This window comes from Pelobates fuscus, chromosome 5, assembly GCF_036172605.1.
Source record: "Pelobates fuscus isolate aPelFus1 chromosome 5, aPelFus1.pri, whole genome shotgun sequence".
Lineage (NCBI taxonomy): Eukaryota > Metazoa > Chordata > Amphibia > Anura > Pelobatidae > Pelobates > Pelobates fuscus.
In genome coordinates this window covers 310,016,530-310,032,228 of record NC_086321.1, presented here as the reverse complement: position 1 = coordinate 310,032,228, position 15,699 = coordinate 310,016,530, and the positions used below count along the sequence as shown (strand labels likewise).

The 15,699-nt window shown below is 46.3% G+C and overlaps 1 protein-coding gene across 1 annotated transcript in view; it reads left to right on the top strand.

Moving 5' to 3' along the window:
• LOC134612892 (interleukin-6 receptor subunit beta-like) overlaps nucleotides 1–15,699 on the top strand; it is a 545,043-nt gene that overhangs the window by 203,467 nt on the left and 325,877 nt on the right. The window contains exon 4 of the mRNA XM_063457346.1: nucleotides 9,224–9,434. Coding sequence (XP_063313416.1) covers nucleotides 9,224–9,434 — 211 coding nt within the window. The remainder of the gene's footprint in view (nucleotides 1–9,223; nucleotides 9,435–15,699) is intronic.

The following is a 15,699-nucleotide window of genomic DNA, read 5'->3' as shown; positions in this document are numbered from 1 at the left end:
GGGGGTGAAAGTGTGAGGTGGGGTGACAGTGTGTGGGGAGCGACAGGGTGAGGTGACAGAGTATGGGTGGGTGACAGTGTGGGGGGGGGGTCACAGGGTGGGTGACAGAGTAAGAGGGGGTGACAGGAGGGTGACCTAGTGTGTGAGGGGGGAGACCTAGTGTGAGAGGGAGGGTGACATTGTGAAGGGGTGGCATAATGTGAGAGGTGAGAGACCTAGTGTGTGAGAGGGAGACCTACTGTGAGAGGTGGGAGACCTAGTGTGAGAGGGAGGGTGACATTGTGTAGGGGGGGGTGACAGTGTGAAGGGGTGGCATAATGTGAGAGGTGAGAGACCTAGTGTGTGAGAGGGAGACCTACTGTGAGAGGTGGGAGACCTAGTGTGAGAGAGAGGGTGACATTGTGTAAGGGGTGACAGAGTAAGAGGGGGGTGACATTAGTGTGAGAGGGAGGTGACAGAGTGTGATGGGGTGACAGAGTGTTAAGGGCTGACAGAATGTGAGGTGGGGTGACAGTGTGTGGTGGGGTGACATAATGTGAGGTGGGGTGACAAAATGTGAGGTGGGGTGACAGTGTTAGGGGCTGACAATTTGAGGTGGAGTGACATGGTGAGAGGGGATGACATAGTGTTAGGGGCTGACAATGTGAGGTGGAGTGACAGGGTGAGAGGGGATGACAGGGGCTGACAATGTGAGGTGGTGTGACAGGCTGAGAGGGGGTGACATATTGTTTGGGGAGTGGCAGGGTGAGGTGACAGAGTAAAGGGGGTGATATAGTGTGGGTGAGTGAGTAAGGTCACCCACAGGGTGGGTGACAGAGTAAGAGGTGGGGTGACAGGGTGAGGGGGGTGACAGGTGGGGTGAGAAGGGGTGACAGGGAGGTAGCAGGGTGAGGGGGTTACAAGGTGAGAGGGGGTGAGAGGGAGGTGACAGGTGGGGTGGCATGGTGAGAATGGGTGAGGAAGGTGACAGGTGGGGTGGCATGGTGAGAATGGGTGAGGAAGGCGACAGGTGGGGTGGCAGGGTGAGAGGGGGTGACATGTGGGTTTGCTGGGTGATAGGTGGGGTGGCAGAGTGAGAGGGGTGACAGGTGGGGTGATAGAGTGAGGGAGGTGACAGGGTGAGGGGGGTGACAGGTGGGGTGGTTGCAGGGTGAGGGGGGTGACAGGGTGAGGGGGTGACAGGTGGGGTGACAGGATGAGGTGACAGCGTAAGGGGGGTGACAGTGGGGGGTCACAGGGTGGGTGACAGAGTAAGAGGGGGTGACATGGTGAGAGGGGGTGACAGGTGGGGTGGCAGGGTGAGGGGGGTGACAAAGTGAGGGGGTGACAGAGGAGTGAGAGGTGGGTGGCAGGGGGAGGGAGTTGACAGTGTGAGGTGGTGTGACTGGGTTAGGAGGGTGACAGGTAGGGTGGCTGGGTGGGGAGAGTGACAGGTGGGGTGGCTAAGTGAGGAGGGGTGACAGGTGGGGTGGCTAAGTGAGGAGGGGTGACAGGTGGGGTGGCTAAGTGAGGAGGGGTGACAGGTGGGGTGGCTGAGTGACAGATGGGGTGACTGGGTGAGGCGGTGGCAGATGGGGTGACAGGGTGAGGGGGTGATAGGTGGGGTGGCTGACTGAGGGGTGTGACAGGGTTACAGATGGGGTGACTGGGTGAGGGGGTGGCAGATGGGGTGACAGGGTGAGGGGGTGGCAGATGGGGTGACAGGTGGGGTGGTTGCAGGGTGAGGGGGTGACAGGTGGGGTGGTAGGGTGATGGGGGGTGACAGGGTGAGGTGACAGCGTAAGGGAGTGACAGTTGGAGGGTCACAGGGTGGGTGACAGAGTAAGAGGGGGTGACATGGTGAGAGGGGGTGACAGGGGGGTGGCAGGGTGAGGGGGTGACAAAGTGAGGGGGCAGGGTGAGGGGGGTGACAAAGTGAGGGGTGACAGGTGGGTGGCAGGGGGAGGGAGGTGACAGTGTGAGGTGGTGTGACTGGTTTAGGAGGGTGACTGGTGGGGTGGCTGAGTGAGGGAGTGACAGGTGGGGTGGTTGAGTGAGGGGGGTGACAGGTGGGGTGTCTGGGTGACAGATGGGGTGACTGGGTGACGGGGTGGCAGATTGGGAACAGGGTGAGGGGGGTGGTAGATGGGGTGACATGGTGAGGGGGTGATAGGTGGGGTGGCTGAGTGAGGGGGTGACAGGGTTACAGATGGGGTGACTGGGTGAGGGTGGTGTCAGGGTGGCAAATGGGGTGAGGGGGTGACAGGTGGGGTGGCAGATTGGGTGACAGGTGGGGTGGCAAAGTGACAGATGGTGTGACTGGGTGAGAGGGTGGCAGGGTGGGGTGACAGGGTGAGGGGGGTGGCAGATGGGGTGGCAGGGTCACGGGTGACAGATGGGGTGACAGGGTGAGGGGGTGGCAAATGGGGTGACAGGGTGGGGGTGACAGGTGGGGTGGCAGGGTGAGGGGGTGGCAGATGGGGTGACAGGGTGAGGGGGGTGACAGGGTGGCATGGTGACAGATGGGGTGACTGGGTGAGGGGGTGGCAGATGGGTTGGCAGGGTGAGGGGGTGACAGATGGGGTGACTGGGTGACAGGTGGGGTGGCAGGGTGGCAGATGGGGTGACTGGGTGAGGGGGGTGACAGGTGGGGTGGCAGGGTGGCAGATGGGGTGACTGGGTCAGGGGGGTGACAGGTGGGGTGGCAGGGTGGCAGATGGGGTGACTGGGTGAGGGGGGTGACAGGTGGGGTGACAGGGTGAGGGGGTGGCAGATGGGGTGACAGGGTGGGTGGCAGGGTGCTGTGGTAACCCGCGGCACAGCGTTGCTGTGGTAACCCGCGGCAACGCTCTGATTGGCTAGAGATCGCGAGACACTTCAGTCTGCAGCTCACACCCGGCGGAGCTGCAGACTGAAGGCTGGCTCTCCCGGTCAGACTGAAGGGGAAGCCGCCGGGCCCCCTCCTGTGTCGGGTCCTTAAGGACCCGACATGTCAGTCTGCCCTATGGCGGTTTAGGCGGCCGCGAGGCCCCACACAGCGCGAGGCCTTAGGCGGCCGCCTAAACCACCTAATTAGAGAGCCGCCTCTGCTTAACCATACGGAGCAAAAAAAGAACTGTCAAAAGGCCTGCGTAACAAAGTAATGGAACTTTATAAAGATGGAAAAGGATATAAAAAGATATTGAAAGACTTGAAAATGTGGTTAGTACTGTTCAATAACTTATTTAGAAGTGGAAAATTTGTGGATCTCTTGATACCAAGCCAAGATCAGGTAGACCAAGACAGATTTCAGCTACAACTGCTAGAAGAATTGTTTGGGAGACATAGAAAAATCTGCAGGTAACCTCAGGAGAAATACAGGCTGCTCTAGAAAAAGACAATGTGATTGTTTCAAGGAGCTACTACGATGATACTTGAACAAAAATGAGATGCATGGTTGAGTTACTAAAAAGAAGCCTTTACTGCGCCAATTCCACAAAAAAAGGCTGGGTTACAATATGCCCGATAACACCTTGACACGCCTCAGAGCTTCTGGCACAGTGTAATTTGGAGTGAAAAGACCAAAATAGAGTGTTACAACCATAAGCGCTCTGTTTGGAGAGGGGACAACAAGGCCTATAGTGAAAAGAATACCATCCCCACTGTGAAGCATGGTGGTGGCTCACTGATGTTTTGGGTGTTTTCTGATAACACCATGTTATCAGAAAATACTGGCAGACAATTTGCATTCTTCTGCATGAAGGCTGCACATGGGATGCTCTTGCCCCATGTCCAGCATGACAATAACCCCAAGCAAAAGGTCAAGCTGACCCTCCAGTGGTTACAGGAGAAAAAGGTGAAGGTTCTGGAGTGACCATCACAGTCTTTTGTCCTTAATATCATCGAGCCAGTCTGGGGAGATCTCAAACGTGTTATTTTTGTAAGACGACCAAAGACTTTGCATGACCTGGAGGCATTTTGCCAAGATGAATGGGCAGCTATACCACCTGCAAGAATTAGGGACCTCATAGACAACTATTACAAAAGACTGCATGCTGTCATTGATGCTAAAGGGGGAAATACACAATATTAAGAACTAAGGGTATGCAGACTTTTGAACAAGGGTCATTTATTTATTTTTTCTTTGTTGCCATGTTTTGTTTTATGATTTATGATTCTGTTATAACCTATAGTTGAATATGAATCCCATAAGAAATAAAAGAAATGTGTTTTGCCTGCTCACTCATGTTTTCTTTAAAGGGTATGCAAACATTTAAGCACAACTGTATACAATTTAGCAATGTATTTGTTATAATTACTGTAATTAGAAACAAATTGCTGATGTATCACACTCTGCATTTAAAAAGTAAACTTCAAATATAAACAATGCCTTTAAATTATTCACTACAAGTAACTATTAACGTGTTCAGGCTACCATGCTAAGCCAATTTTTGGATTAGTCACTTTGACAACTGATAGACATTCACGCAAATTTTTTTTTTTTTAAATGCTTAATCACTTAATGGTCTATGCAGTCATGCAGTGCAGGGCTTTAATGCCAAGTGACAGCATAGACCGTCATGCAGTACAAGTACCAACACGTGTTAGATCCTTCTGGAACCACACGTGTGTTTTGATACCTGGGGGTCTCCTCTGTCAGCTGGAGTTACAGTTAGTAGTTAGTAGTTTGTTAGTATTCATAGCCATTTAAATGCCACGGCTAAGCGAACGCGCTCAGCCGCTGTATTTCTACCACTGACTCCAGCCTACAGCATAAAAAAGGGGATCCCCAGGTGTGGCGGGACACCGCCACTAAGTACCAAGCCCACTGAGTGTTCGTATAGTTTTGACTTTGTATTTTGTATTCCCAAGATTTTCACTTGTACTTCCCCATGCATCTGTGTGTTTCACCTGTTCCCTATTTGGGAAATCTCATACGAACGGGTTCTGTACGGCTCCTGAAAGGGGACCACCCCAAGATCCCATTTAGAATGTTTAGGTAGATTGTTCACACCTCGCTAACGAGGTGTGAAAACCACAGACCGCCAGGGAAACAAGCGACATGTGCTTCCCCTGGGTGGCCGCCGGTTCATATAGCCGAACGTCAACCAGGAGACAGGGGCCAACCGAACCGGCATACACACCCTGTCTCCAGTCCCCGTCTTGGGGAGCATCCTAACCACTCCCAACGGAGCTATAGTCGCTGTTCCCACCGCTCATTGTTCCCGCTGCCCAGGAGAGCACTCTCTCCAGGGGATACCTGTGTGAGGATATCCACCAGAGAGAGGGACACGCGCCAGCAGGGCATCTCTGGAGCTGTGAGTCGGTCTCACAGGAAGTCTGTGAGACCGACTCTGTGCCGACCAATGGGAGAAGGAGCCCCCATTCAAACTGGGTTTGCGCCATTCTCCTGGTTTGTCGGCACAAGTAAGCGCTGATTGGTTGCTGCGGGCACAGGCGAATAATCAGAGAAGAAGCGCCAGTTCAAACTGGGTTTGGCACCCTTTCTCCTGATTGGGTGGCGAAACCCTTTTCCTCCCCGAGCACTGGTTGGTGCAACAGAGTTTTGCACCCTTTCTTCAGATTGGGCGGCGAAACTCCTCTCCTCCCCTGAGCGCTGATTGGCGTGATTTGGTTTACACCCTTTCAGGTGATTGGTTGTTGCTTGGTTTAGGCACAAAGTTTGAATTCGCCGGACTAATCCAAGCAACTCTGAGGAACTCATTGTGGGGAAGTACAGAGCCACGAGCCACAGACTTTAGACGCTGATATCTTGGGCTCTGTTCATCCGAAAGCCCCGATATTTGCAGGGAACTCAGATGGGATCCGGGGCTATCTAGTAATATATATCCATGTGACCCCTTCCCTTTCCGGGGCGTTGAACCCCAAAGTTTACCCCCCATATGTAATGTGTTTGAATGTATTGTTGGTATCTCCCAAAGTATCTTGTTGGTATCTCCCATCTGTAACCCAACCCCCTCTTGCCTGGGATTGTGTTGTATTGAATGTAAACCCCCTGTGGGGGTCAGAGCATAAAAGAAGCCTGTTTTCCAATAAAGATTGTCAGTCAGTGTTTTAACCTCCAGAACTGTGTGTCGTCTCGTTACTGAAGGGAAGGAAGATTTAACCCCTGTGCAGGGGTGGACTGAGCACTCTGGCAATTGGTCATGGACCGAGGGCCCGAGGGCCGAGGCTCTGGGGGGGGGGGGGGTAGGGGGTTAGGCACACTGGAGTGCCTAAGGGGGTTAGGCACACTGGAGTAATGCCCCCATAGGAAGTCACTACTATGCATGGCTATGGTGGGGCCCGGGGCAAATGTCCAGTGTGCCCATGACTTAAGATGGTCCTGAACATAGTTGCTGGATACAATTACATCTCTAAAGATGTTTCCTTGGTGTAGGTGCCATTGATGACAACATTCACAAAGCTGTGGATTCTGTGTAAGGACAAGCCAAAATTGTCTCAGTATGCTGTACTTGTCTCCCTGATTAACCTAATTATAAAGGATTCAGTTTTGTTCTTCTTATCCACCATTAGGTCAGTACCGTTTAGTAAAATTGCTCTTCCATATGCTTCATTAAGGTACTTATTCTGGTACACCCATTCTTATTCGGAATCCCTGAGTTATGTTGCTTTACTCTTAAAATCTTCAATATCACAGTAATGTAGCACAAATTAGGATACTGTCCCACAGGGCTGGTGGATAGAAACTTGACCAATTTAGAAAGCTATTTTTGCTGTTTTTTCTGTAAAAATGGTAGCAATACTTATTTAATGTTCTTTTATGATGGAGATGTGGCGAAACCAACCTCGCCACTGGGCCCTGGAGAAGCCTGTTTGCTAGCCTCCTACCTACTGACTATGGCCCCTGGGTTATTTGGGGCATATTGTACTTTATATGGCGGCTACTGGCCCTTTAAGCACAGTGAATGGTATTTTATTGTACTGCTGCTGGCCCTTTAAGAACTGTCTGGGGACATATTGAGACTTTGGGTTACAATACCCTTTAAGACTATGGCCCCTGAAAACGTATGGACTTTTATTGGGTGTGTATGGCCCTTTAAGAACCGTCTGGGGACATCTTGTAACTTTGGTGAACAATGTCCCTTTAAGACTATGTCCCCAGACCTGTAAAATAACTTGTTCCTGGCTTTCCCCCACTTGGTTCAGTAAATAGGGCTTACTGAACCAAGTATCACACAGGCGGACCACCCAGAAGCTAAAGTGTGCAGGCAATTTACCTCCCAGGCTGTGAGGTTACTGCAGGTTAATTGCACGTGGCGGCGGCCATCTTTGTTCAGTCGAACGCGGTCAGCGGTGTATGCTAAAGATTCTGTGGAACTGAAATCGGCTACACATTTTGCCGAACACCGCTGACCCTTACCTTCTTCCATTCTGAACTTGCAGCTCCAGAGACTAAGTCCCGTTCGAAATGGGACTTAGTCGTTTTTTCGCATGAAATTGACCGACCGCACAGCCCAAATCTATGGAACTGTTTTGGGCAGGAAAATGTGCTTGCGGTCGGTCATAAAGGGACCTCCAGCTAACTTTTGATCCACTGGAGGGATTTGGCTGATTTTTGGAAGGGTTTATGTTTAAAGTGTGCTGATTCTAAATATGTAGTTTTGGGAAGATTGGATGTATGGATTTAAAGTTATAGCACATGTATAAAAACTGTAGTTTTCCTGGCTGTAATAATTATGTTAACTGGTTATCTGAGGGGAGGGGATGTGTGGGTTGTACCATGTATGTGATTGGTTATTTTATGCCTCCCCCTGGGTGTGGCCTGTAAGTGTACAAGTGTAATAAAAGCCAGGCTGGATGAGCCAGTCCAGAGTTCCTGTTTTACCCTCAAAGTGAAGTGTCGTCTCATTATTGGGGGAAGGATTTATTGTATGCTGTTCCAGTTTGACTGCTAGGAGTGTAAACCTATTTGCATGGTTTTTCCTATTCGGCTGTATACAGCATTCATATGCTAGAAAGGATTCTTATGCTTCTTCAGTTCGGTGATTGTGGTGTCTGCCAGAGTGCTTGGAGTCCTCAGGAAGCGCTAGGAGCATCCATTAACGGAGGTACCCAGTCGAGGTGCCAGGTGATCCGTTACAGGAGATATCCAAGAAATTAAGTCTATCATCTTGGATTGCGTGTGTGAAGTGTAAGTTAAGTTTTTATTCTCAAGTCCATACCACCAAAATATCATTGATTTAATGTTTCCAGGTGTGAATTAACCTACACACTATAGGTTCTAATACGATCTGTTCCTCCTATCAACCTAGGTGTAGATTGGCATATGATGGGGCACAAGCTGTTCCCATCATATTGCCCTGGAAAATAATTATAGGTAAGTATTAATTGGAGGGGGTTCAATGTAACGTTAACATGCTCAGAGAATTTCTCTCTTGTTTAGAGAGCAATGCATATGCTTAATCCCCTCTACATGAGCGACTGGACTTGCACAGAGCCTACACATTGAGACTGCACAAAAGACAGCAATTTCTGGTATTCTGTACCTATCAAGATGTCTAATTGTTTATTTTGTATCATGGAGATATGAGTTTAGCTTCTCCATGAAGGGACAAAGTGTCTGGTCTACATACAATGTTCATATTCTCCTGGGAAACGAGGTATAAATTGTCTTCCAATATGCCATCCTTTTTTGATGAAAAGGAAAAGGAAGAGGAAGTTCCCAGCTTTCCAGCCTATCACATGACATATAAATGGAAAGCCCAGGATGTCCTCTTTAAAATACAAGAGGGATTGATAGAGTAGCTCAAAAGAATAAAAGGAGATGCATGTGAAGGAAATGCCCAGTACAGAGCACACAAGTTAATGGGCTGGGTCTCAGGAAGATATACTAGTTAAAGTTGGGTGTGAATCCCAAGTCAGTTTGTACTGCAATTGGAAGTGCTTAATTACACCCCAGTGCAGTTAGTCACAACTCCCTGGTCCTTTTCTAGGCTAGTGAGTTTGGTAATAGTAGAGCGGGGTTCAGTGTGCCAATACTCAAGGTACAAGTTGGGTCTAGCTTTTGAGCAGTAACAGCATGCGTTACTCCCAAGGTACAAGTCATTCATTTTAGAAACTGCTGTTTAACACTTGCCATCAATTACTGAGCGCAATGATTCTACTTGTAGTATCTACTGTACTGAATTTTGCTCTGATTATCTTACAATAAAGTGTAACTGTTATGTGTCATTATCATTAAAAATATATATTATTATTAAATAATATTCTGTGTTCTAATTTGTCTATTCTCTACCCACAGAAGGCTGTAAAAGAACAAGGAGATGTGAGGTATAACGTTAGTCTAACATTTCTCCCTTGCCGTGGAAAAGAAAAAATAACACATCAAAATATCGGTGATAATCAATTAACTACTAATATATCTGGAGCTGCTTATAACCTAACAGTTGTGGCATTTAATTCAGTCGAAAATTCCTCTTCTTGGTCATCTATTATTGAAGAGGATGGAATAGGTTTGTAGACAGTAATTTTTAAATTACATTATCTCTGTGTAAATCATTGGTTTGGATCCTAATGGAGGAATTTCTCTCTTATAGTCGACAAATAGACTTTGTTGCCTTTGAGACCGTATGGCAGCCCTGGAATGAGAATTACCCCCATGATGGCATACCATTTGCAAAAGTAGACAACCCAAGGTATTGCAAATGGGGTATATTAAGTATTTTTTTAGTAGCCACTTAGTCACAAACACTGGCCAAAATTGTGTTTAAATTAGTTTTTTTCACACACAAACAAATATTTGCGCTAACTTTGGCCAGTGTTTCTGACTAACTGGCTACTAAAAGAGACTGGACATACCCCATTTGTAATACCTTGGGTTGTCTACTTTTGCAAATGGTATGCTATCATGGGGTTAATTCTCATTCCTGGGTTACGATGGAGTCTCAAAGGCAACAAAACCAGTCTGGCAAATTTCAACATGTATAAACTGAAAAATCTAGTGTGTTATATTTGACAGGACTTTCCAAAACACCATAAAACCTGTACATGGGGGTTCTTTTTTACTTGGGAGACATCGCTGAATACAAATTTGTACTTTATTGCAGTAACAGCTAACAGTATTATGACATTCACAGTTAAAATGCCATGCAGAACTAAAACATTTTTTAATTTATCATATTTTTTTATATTTTAATCATATTAAATTATGTTTAACATATAAATATTTGGTGCAACGTGAAAGCCCTGTTTCTCTTGAACAAAATGATATGTAATAAGTGTTGGTGCATTTAATATGACAGAGGTGAATTACGGTTGAACAGATATATAGCGCAAATTCAAGGTTTTGTTTACGTTTTGCTTTGATCACAACCAGGGCCAGTGCTTGGATTTTTAGGTACATAGGCGAAGATGCATTTTTCCGCCCCCCCCCCCCCCCAAAAAAAAACATCTTCACCTATGTGCCTCTTAACCAGCCCCTCCCTGGTCCCTTCCCTGTCCCTTAGTGTTCTTCTCCCCTCCCCCCTCTTTTCCCTGTCTCTTGGTGTTTCTCTCCCATTCCCTCCCTGTCCCTTGGTGCACCCCACACCCCTTTAGTGGTCACACTCTTCTTCCTGGTGTGTCAGTGTGTACAGAGTGTAGCGGAGCGGAGCGCGGTACAGGAGCTTCAGTTTTCTGTACCCGGCCGAACTGACAGGGAGTGCTCTCTCTGTGAGCACCTCCTGTCAGTCTGGCCAGGTACAGGAAACAGAAGCTCCTGTACCGCGCTCCGCTCCGCTACACTCTGTACACACTGACAGACACAGACTCATTGACAGACACACTGATAGTCACACACAGACTCAATGACAAACATACTCTCACTGATTTGACAGACACACGCCGTCACTCGCGCACACACACACACACACGCCGTCACTCGCACACACACACACGCCGTCACTCGTACACACACACACACGCCGTCACTCGCACACACACACGCCGTCACTCGCACACACACACGCCGTCACTCGCACACACACACGCCGTCACTCGCACACACACACACACGCCGTCACTCGCACACACACACACACACACGCCGTCACTCACACACACACACACACACGCCGTCACTCGCACACACACACACACGCCGTCACTCGCACACACACACACGCCGTCACTCGCACACACACACACACACACGCCGTCACTCACACACAGACACATACACTCACACACAGACACATACACTCACACACAGACACATACACTCACACACAGACACACACACACAGACACACACTCACACACAGACACACACACACAGACACACACTCACACACAGACACACACACACACTCACACAGACACACAGACACTCACACACAGACACACACACACAGACACTGACTAATTATTTTACAAATACATATTTTCCACCCAGCCTCCCTACATGGAGAGGTGGTGTGGATGAGGAATCCTTCCCTGGGGTCCAGTGGGGCTGCTGGGCGGCGTGCGGCTGTGCCGAGATCAGATGCGGCGAGGGAGCTCTAACCTCTCTGCTCTGCTCCCTCGCGCGCTGCCTGTCTGCTGATACCGCGGGAGCCGGAATATGGCGTCATATTCCGGCTCCCGCAGTATCAGCAGACAGGCAGCGCGCGAGGGAGCAGAGCAGAGAGGTTAGAGCTCCCTCGCCGTGTCTGATTACAGCACAGCCGCACGCCGCACCGGGGGCCGAGATGGTGGCCCGGCAGGAGGGAGAGCTTCCCTCCTGCCGGTCACTGAAATCTTGCGCCCCCAGAGCCCGTGCGCCCTAAGGCGGCCGCCTGTGCCGCCTTATGGACGCGCCGGCCCTGATCACAACTTTTACAACTGCCTCCGTCCTTAACTCCTTAAGGACAGAGCTTCGGAAGCTTGTCTTTCACTTTGTGACAACGGAATTTTTTGCATTTTTTGCTGTTTGCGTTCAACTGCAATTTGTATTTGACTAATTTATTGCACCGACGCATATTATATACCGTTTTTTAAAGGACTTTCATTTGATGTAACATATATATATATATATACATGCTTATTTATTATAAAAAAAATACAGAAAAATGCAAAAAAAATGAAATATTTTGATATATTTTACAGTTTTTGCAATAATAATGTGTGCCTAATTAGTGCAGGTTAAGGAAAGTAATTACAAATAAATTCATTTAGTTGTTCTGATTTACAGAATATATAATGTGTCTGGGATTTTCAGTTTTTTTTGGTAGTTACAGGTCACAAAGCACAAGGAGTAAAATAAACTTTTAATATGGAGCGATTTTAGAATTTTAGAATTTGGTATGTTTGTCTTGTAAGCTTTATAGCCATAAAAGAAAACAAAATTGCCACACAAAAGTATATATTTATATAAAGTAGACACCACAGGCTATTTACCTAAGGTTGTTTTGACACTTTCTACGTAGCCATTTTACCGCCAACCTCTGCTAAATATTGGAGTAAAATTGTGTTTTTATAACAAAGAACTTCTCATGTGTATTTTGTAAAGTTGGTGTGTGCTATTCCTGTACAAAGTTTTATTATGTATTCAGTTACTTCTGCTGAGTACAACGGTACCCCCATTGTATGTCTTTGGCACTATTTCATGAAGCTACAGTGCCATATAGGAGACCTGTCCTTTTCAGTATTCACAGTAGAATTTTGAGAGACGGATTTAATGAGCCTATGCTTCCATTTGGGGTATTATAACAGTTTGACTGTTCAAAAAACCCCCACAAAGGCCTACCATTTGTAAAAGTAGACACCCCAGGGTATCTCATAAGGTGCATATTGTGCCTTAACATGCCCCCATTTTTTTACCATTACATGCCAAAGTATGTGGTAAAAAATAATTTTGTGCATTTTTTACATACGGATTGCATTTTTGCTGGGCATTTTGTATATTTCATATGTGCCACTAAGTTCAAACCCCCCAAATTATGCTCAGCTAAGTCTTCTGAGTAAAAGGACACCCCCATTGTATGTCTATGGCACTATTTCGTGAAGCTACAGTGCCATATAGGAGACCAAGCCATATCAGTTTTTACAGAACTTTGAATTTTGACGCCGGGCCTAAGTGCAATTTCCAAGCATCTTCGCAGGTTTTAAATTCAAACTACCCCACAAAGGCCTACCATTTCTTAAAGTAGACACCCCAGGGTATTTCAAAAGGCATATTTTGAACCTTAGCGTGGGATCATTTTTCCGCTAGCGTGTACCAGGTGTAGTGGTAATAAGCGTTTTTTTTCTGCCTTTTTGACACACAAAGTGAGTTTGCACAGTATATTTTGCAAACCATATGTGTACTACCACTGTATAATACTTCATATGTTGCTCAGCTATGTCTGCTGAGTACAAAAATACCCCCGTATGTACCTTTGCCAGGTATATGTGGACATCGGAGGGGCACATTTGGGACACAGCCATTCCATTTTTTTTTTCCAACTTTCAATTTTTACGCTGTGCCCATGTCCCATTTTAGAGTATTTTACCAGGCTATATAATCCAAATACCCCATAAAGCCATACCATTTCTTAAAGAAGACATCCCAGGGTATTTCAAAAGGCATATTTTGAACCTTAGCGTGGGATCATTTTTCCGCTAGCTTGTACCAGGTGTAGTGGTAATAAGCATTTTTTCTGCCTTTTTGACACACAAAGTGAGTTTGCACAGTATATTTTGCAAACCTTATGTGTACTACCACTGTATAATACTTCATATGTTGCTCAGCTATGTCTGCTGAGTACAAAAATACCCCCGTATGTACCTTTGCCAGGTATATGTGGACATCGGAGGGGCACATTTGGGACACAGCCATTCCATTTTTTTTCAAACTTTACATTTTTACGCTGTGCCCATGTCCCATTTTAGAGTATTTTACCAGGCTATATAAACCAAATACCCCATAAAGCCATACCATTTCTTAAAGAAGACATCCCAGGGTATTTTAAAAGGCATATTTTGAACCTTAGCGTAGGATCATTTTTCCGCTAGCTTGTACCAGGTGTAGTGGTAATGAGCGTTATTAAATGTATTTTTTTACTTTTTAAAACTTTTTTTACTTTTTAAAACTATTTTTTAAACTTTTGTTTTGCTTATTAATTTTTTTTAAAGTTTCCTAAACTTTCGTAAAACTTTTTTTTACAGATTTAACATTTTTCTAAGCTTTTTTTTTACGTTAACCCCTAACTAGCAGTAAGCAGCACTAACAGTAAATTACCCATTTTCCCATAACTCCCACCCACCCCAGCTAGCAAAATATTTAATTATACAATATTTAAATTAGTTAATTAAATAAATTTAACCCCTGAGGGTTAAAAAATAAATAAAATTTAATCGTCAGGGGTTAAAAAAAAAATTAGATCACAGTATAATACTGTGATCTGTATTTTGATAACTTAATTTTTTAACTTTTTAAAGCTTATTTTTAAACTTTTTTTAACGTTAACCTCTAGTTAGCCTAATACTAAGTCCCCCAATTGCCCACTAACTTCCACCCTCCCCAGCTAGCTAAATTTATAACTTTAAAATATTTAAATTAATTAATAAAATAAATTTAACCCCTGAGGGTTAAAAAAAAATAATTAACCCTCAGGGGTTAAAAAAAAAATCAGATCATAGTAAAATGTAATCCCTGCCAATTGATCACTGTAGTCAGTGATCAATTGGCAGGGAAGGGGTTAATTTTATATTAAAATGGGTAAAGGGGGGGCAAAGGGGGTGGGATTTTAATTAAACTTTATTGTTTTGTCACCAGGGGGCAGGATCAACACTTATCCGTCTCCCTGCACTTCACACTGAACCCGGAAGTGCAGGGAGGCGGAGGTGAGTATAGAGAGCACATGTGCCCGCTCTGGCATGCTGTCAGAGCGGGCACATGTACTGGGACAGCCGGATCCGGTGCTCCCGGTCTGCCTCTAATGCAGAGGCAGACCGGAGCACCATTAACCCCACGATCGCCGCGATTGCGGCGATCTGGGGTTAATTTTAACGGGTGACGGACGAGGTCCGTCACTCGTCGTTAAGGCAATCCCCTGAGTGACGGACCTCGTCCGTCACTCGTCGTTAAGGGGTTAAGGGGTTAAAAACACATCACCTAGGCAAAAAATAATGGGGGTTTAGTTACAGTATATGATCATACACTGCATAAACCTGCCACAACGTCAATGTACCCCATTCATGGCAGGTCCTACTCTAGCATCCTAATGCCTTCTCTTATGCAAGAAAAGGACCTGCCAAGAATGGGGTACATTGACGTTGTGGCAGGCTTATTCAATGTATGATCATATACTGTAACTAACCCCCATTATTTGTTTCGTATGTACTGTGCTTTTAAATATCTATTACATTATGTGAGACTTGAAATTGCTGTTCAGTGAAAAAGCGAGTGCGCTGTATATTGTATAAATTGGCCCCAGCAGCACCTTATGATGTATGCATATGCGCATATATGTATATATATATTTATCTCCTGGCTAATCATGGCAGCATATTTGTTCCTCCCCTTAGCGCCGATAGGACAGGAATAAAACAAATGGCTTTAAAAGGAGTATCCATGCATCGGTCCCTAAGTCTTTTTCCTGTCCTTTTTGCTCCCTTTACTTCATTTGTATTTGCTATTTGAGGGTGCATTTATATTGTGGCGCCTTTATACTATGGTACTTTTATACTGTAGTGCCTTTATACCAAGGCCGGTGCAAGGATTTCTGCCGCCCTAGGCAAAGATCCATTTGCCGCCCCCTTATGAAAGCAAATGCAATC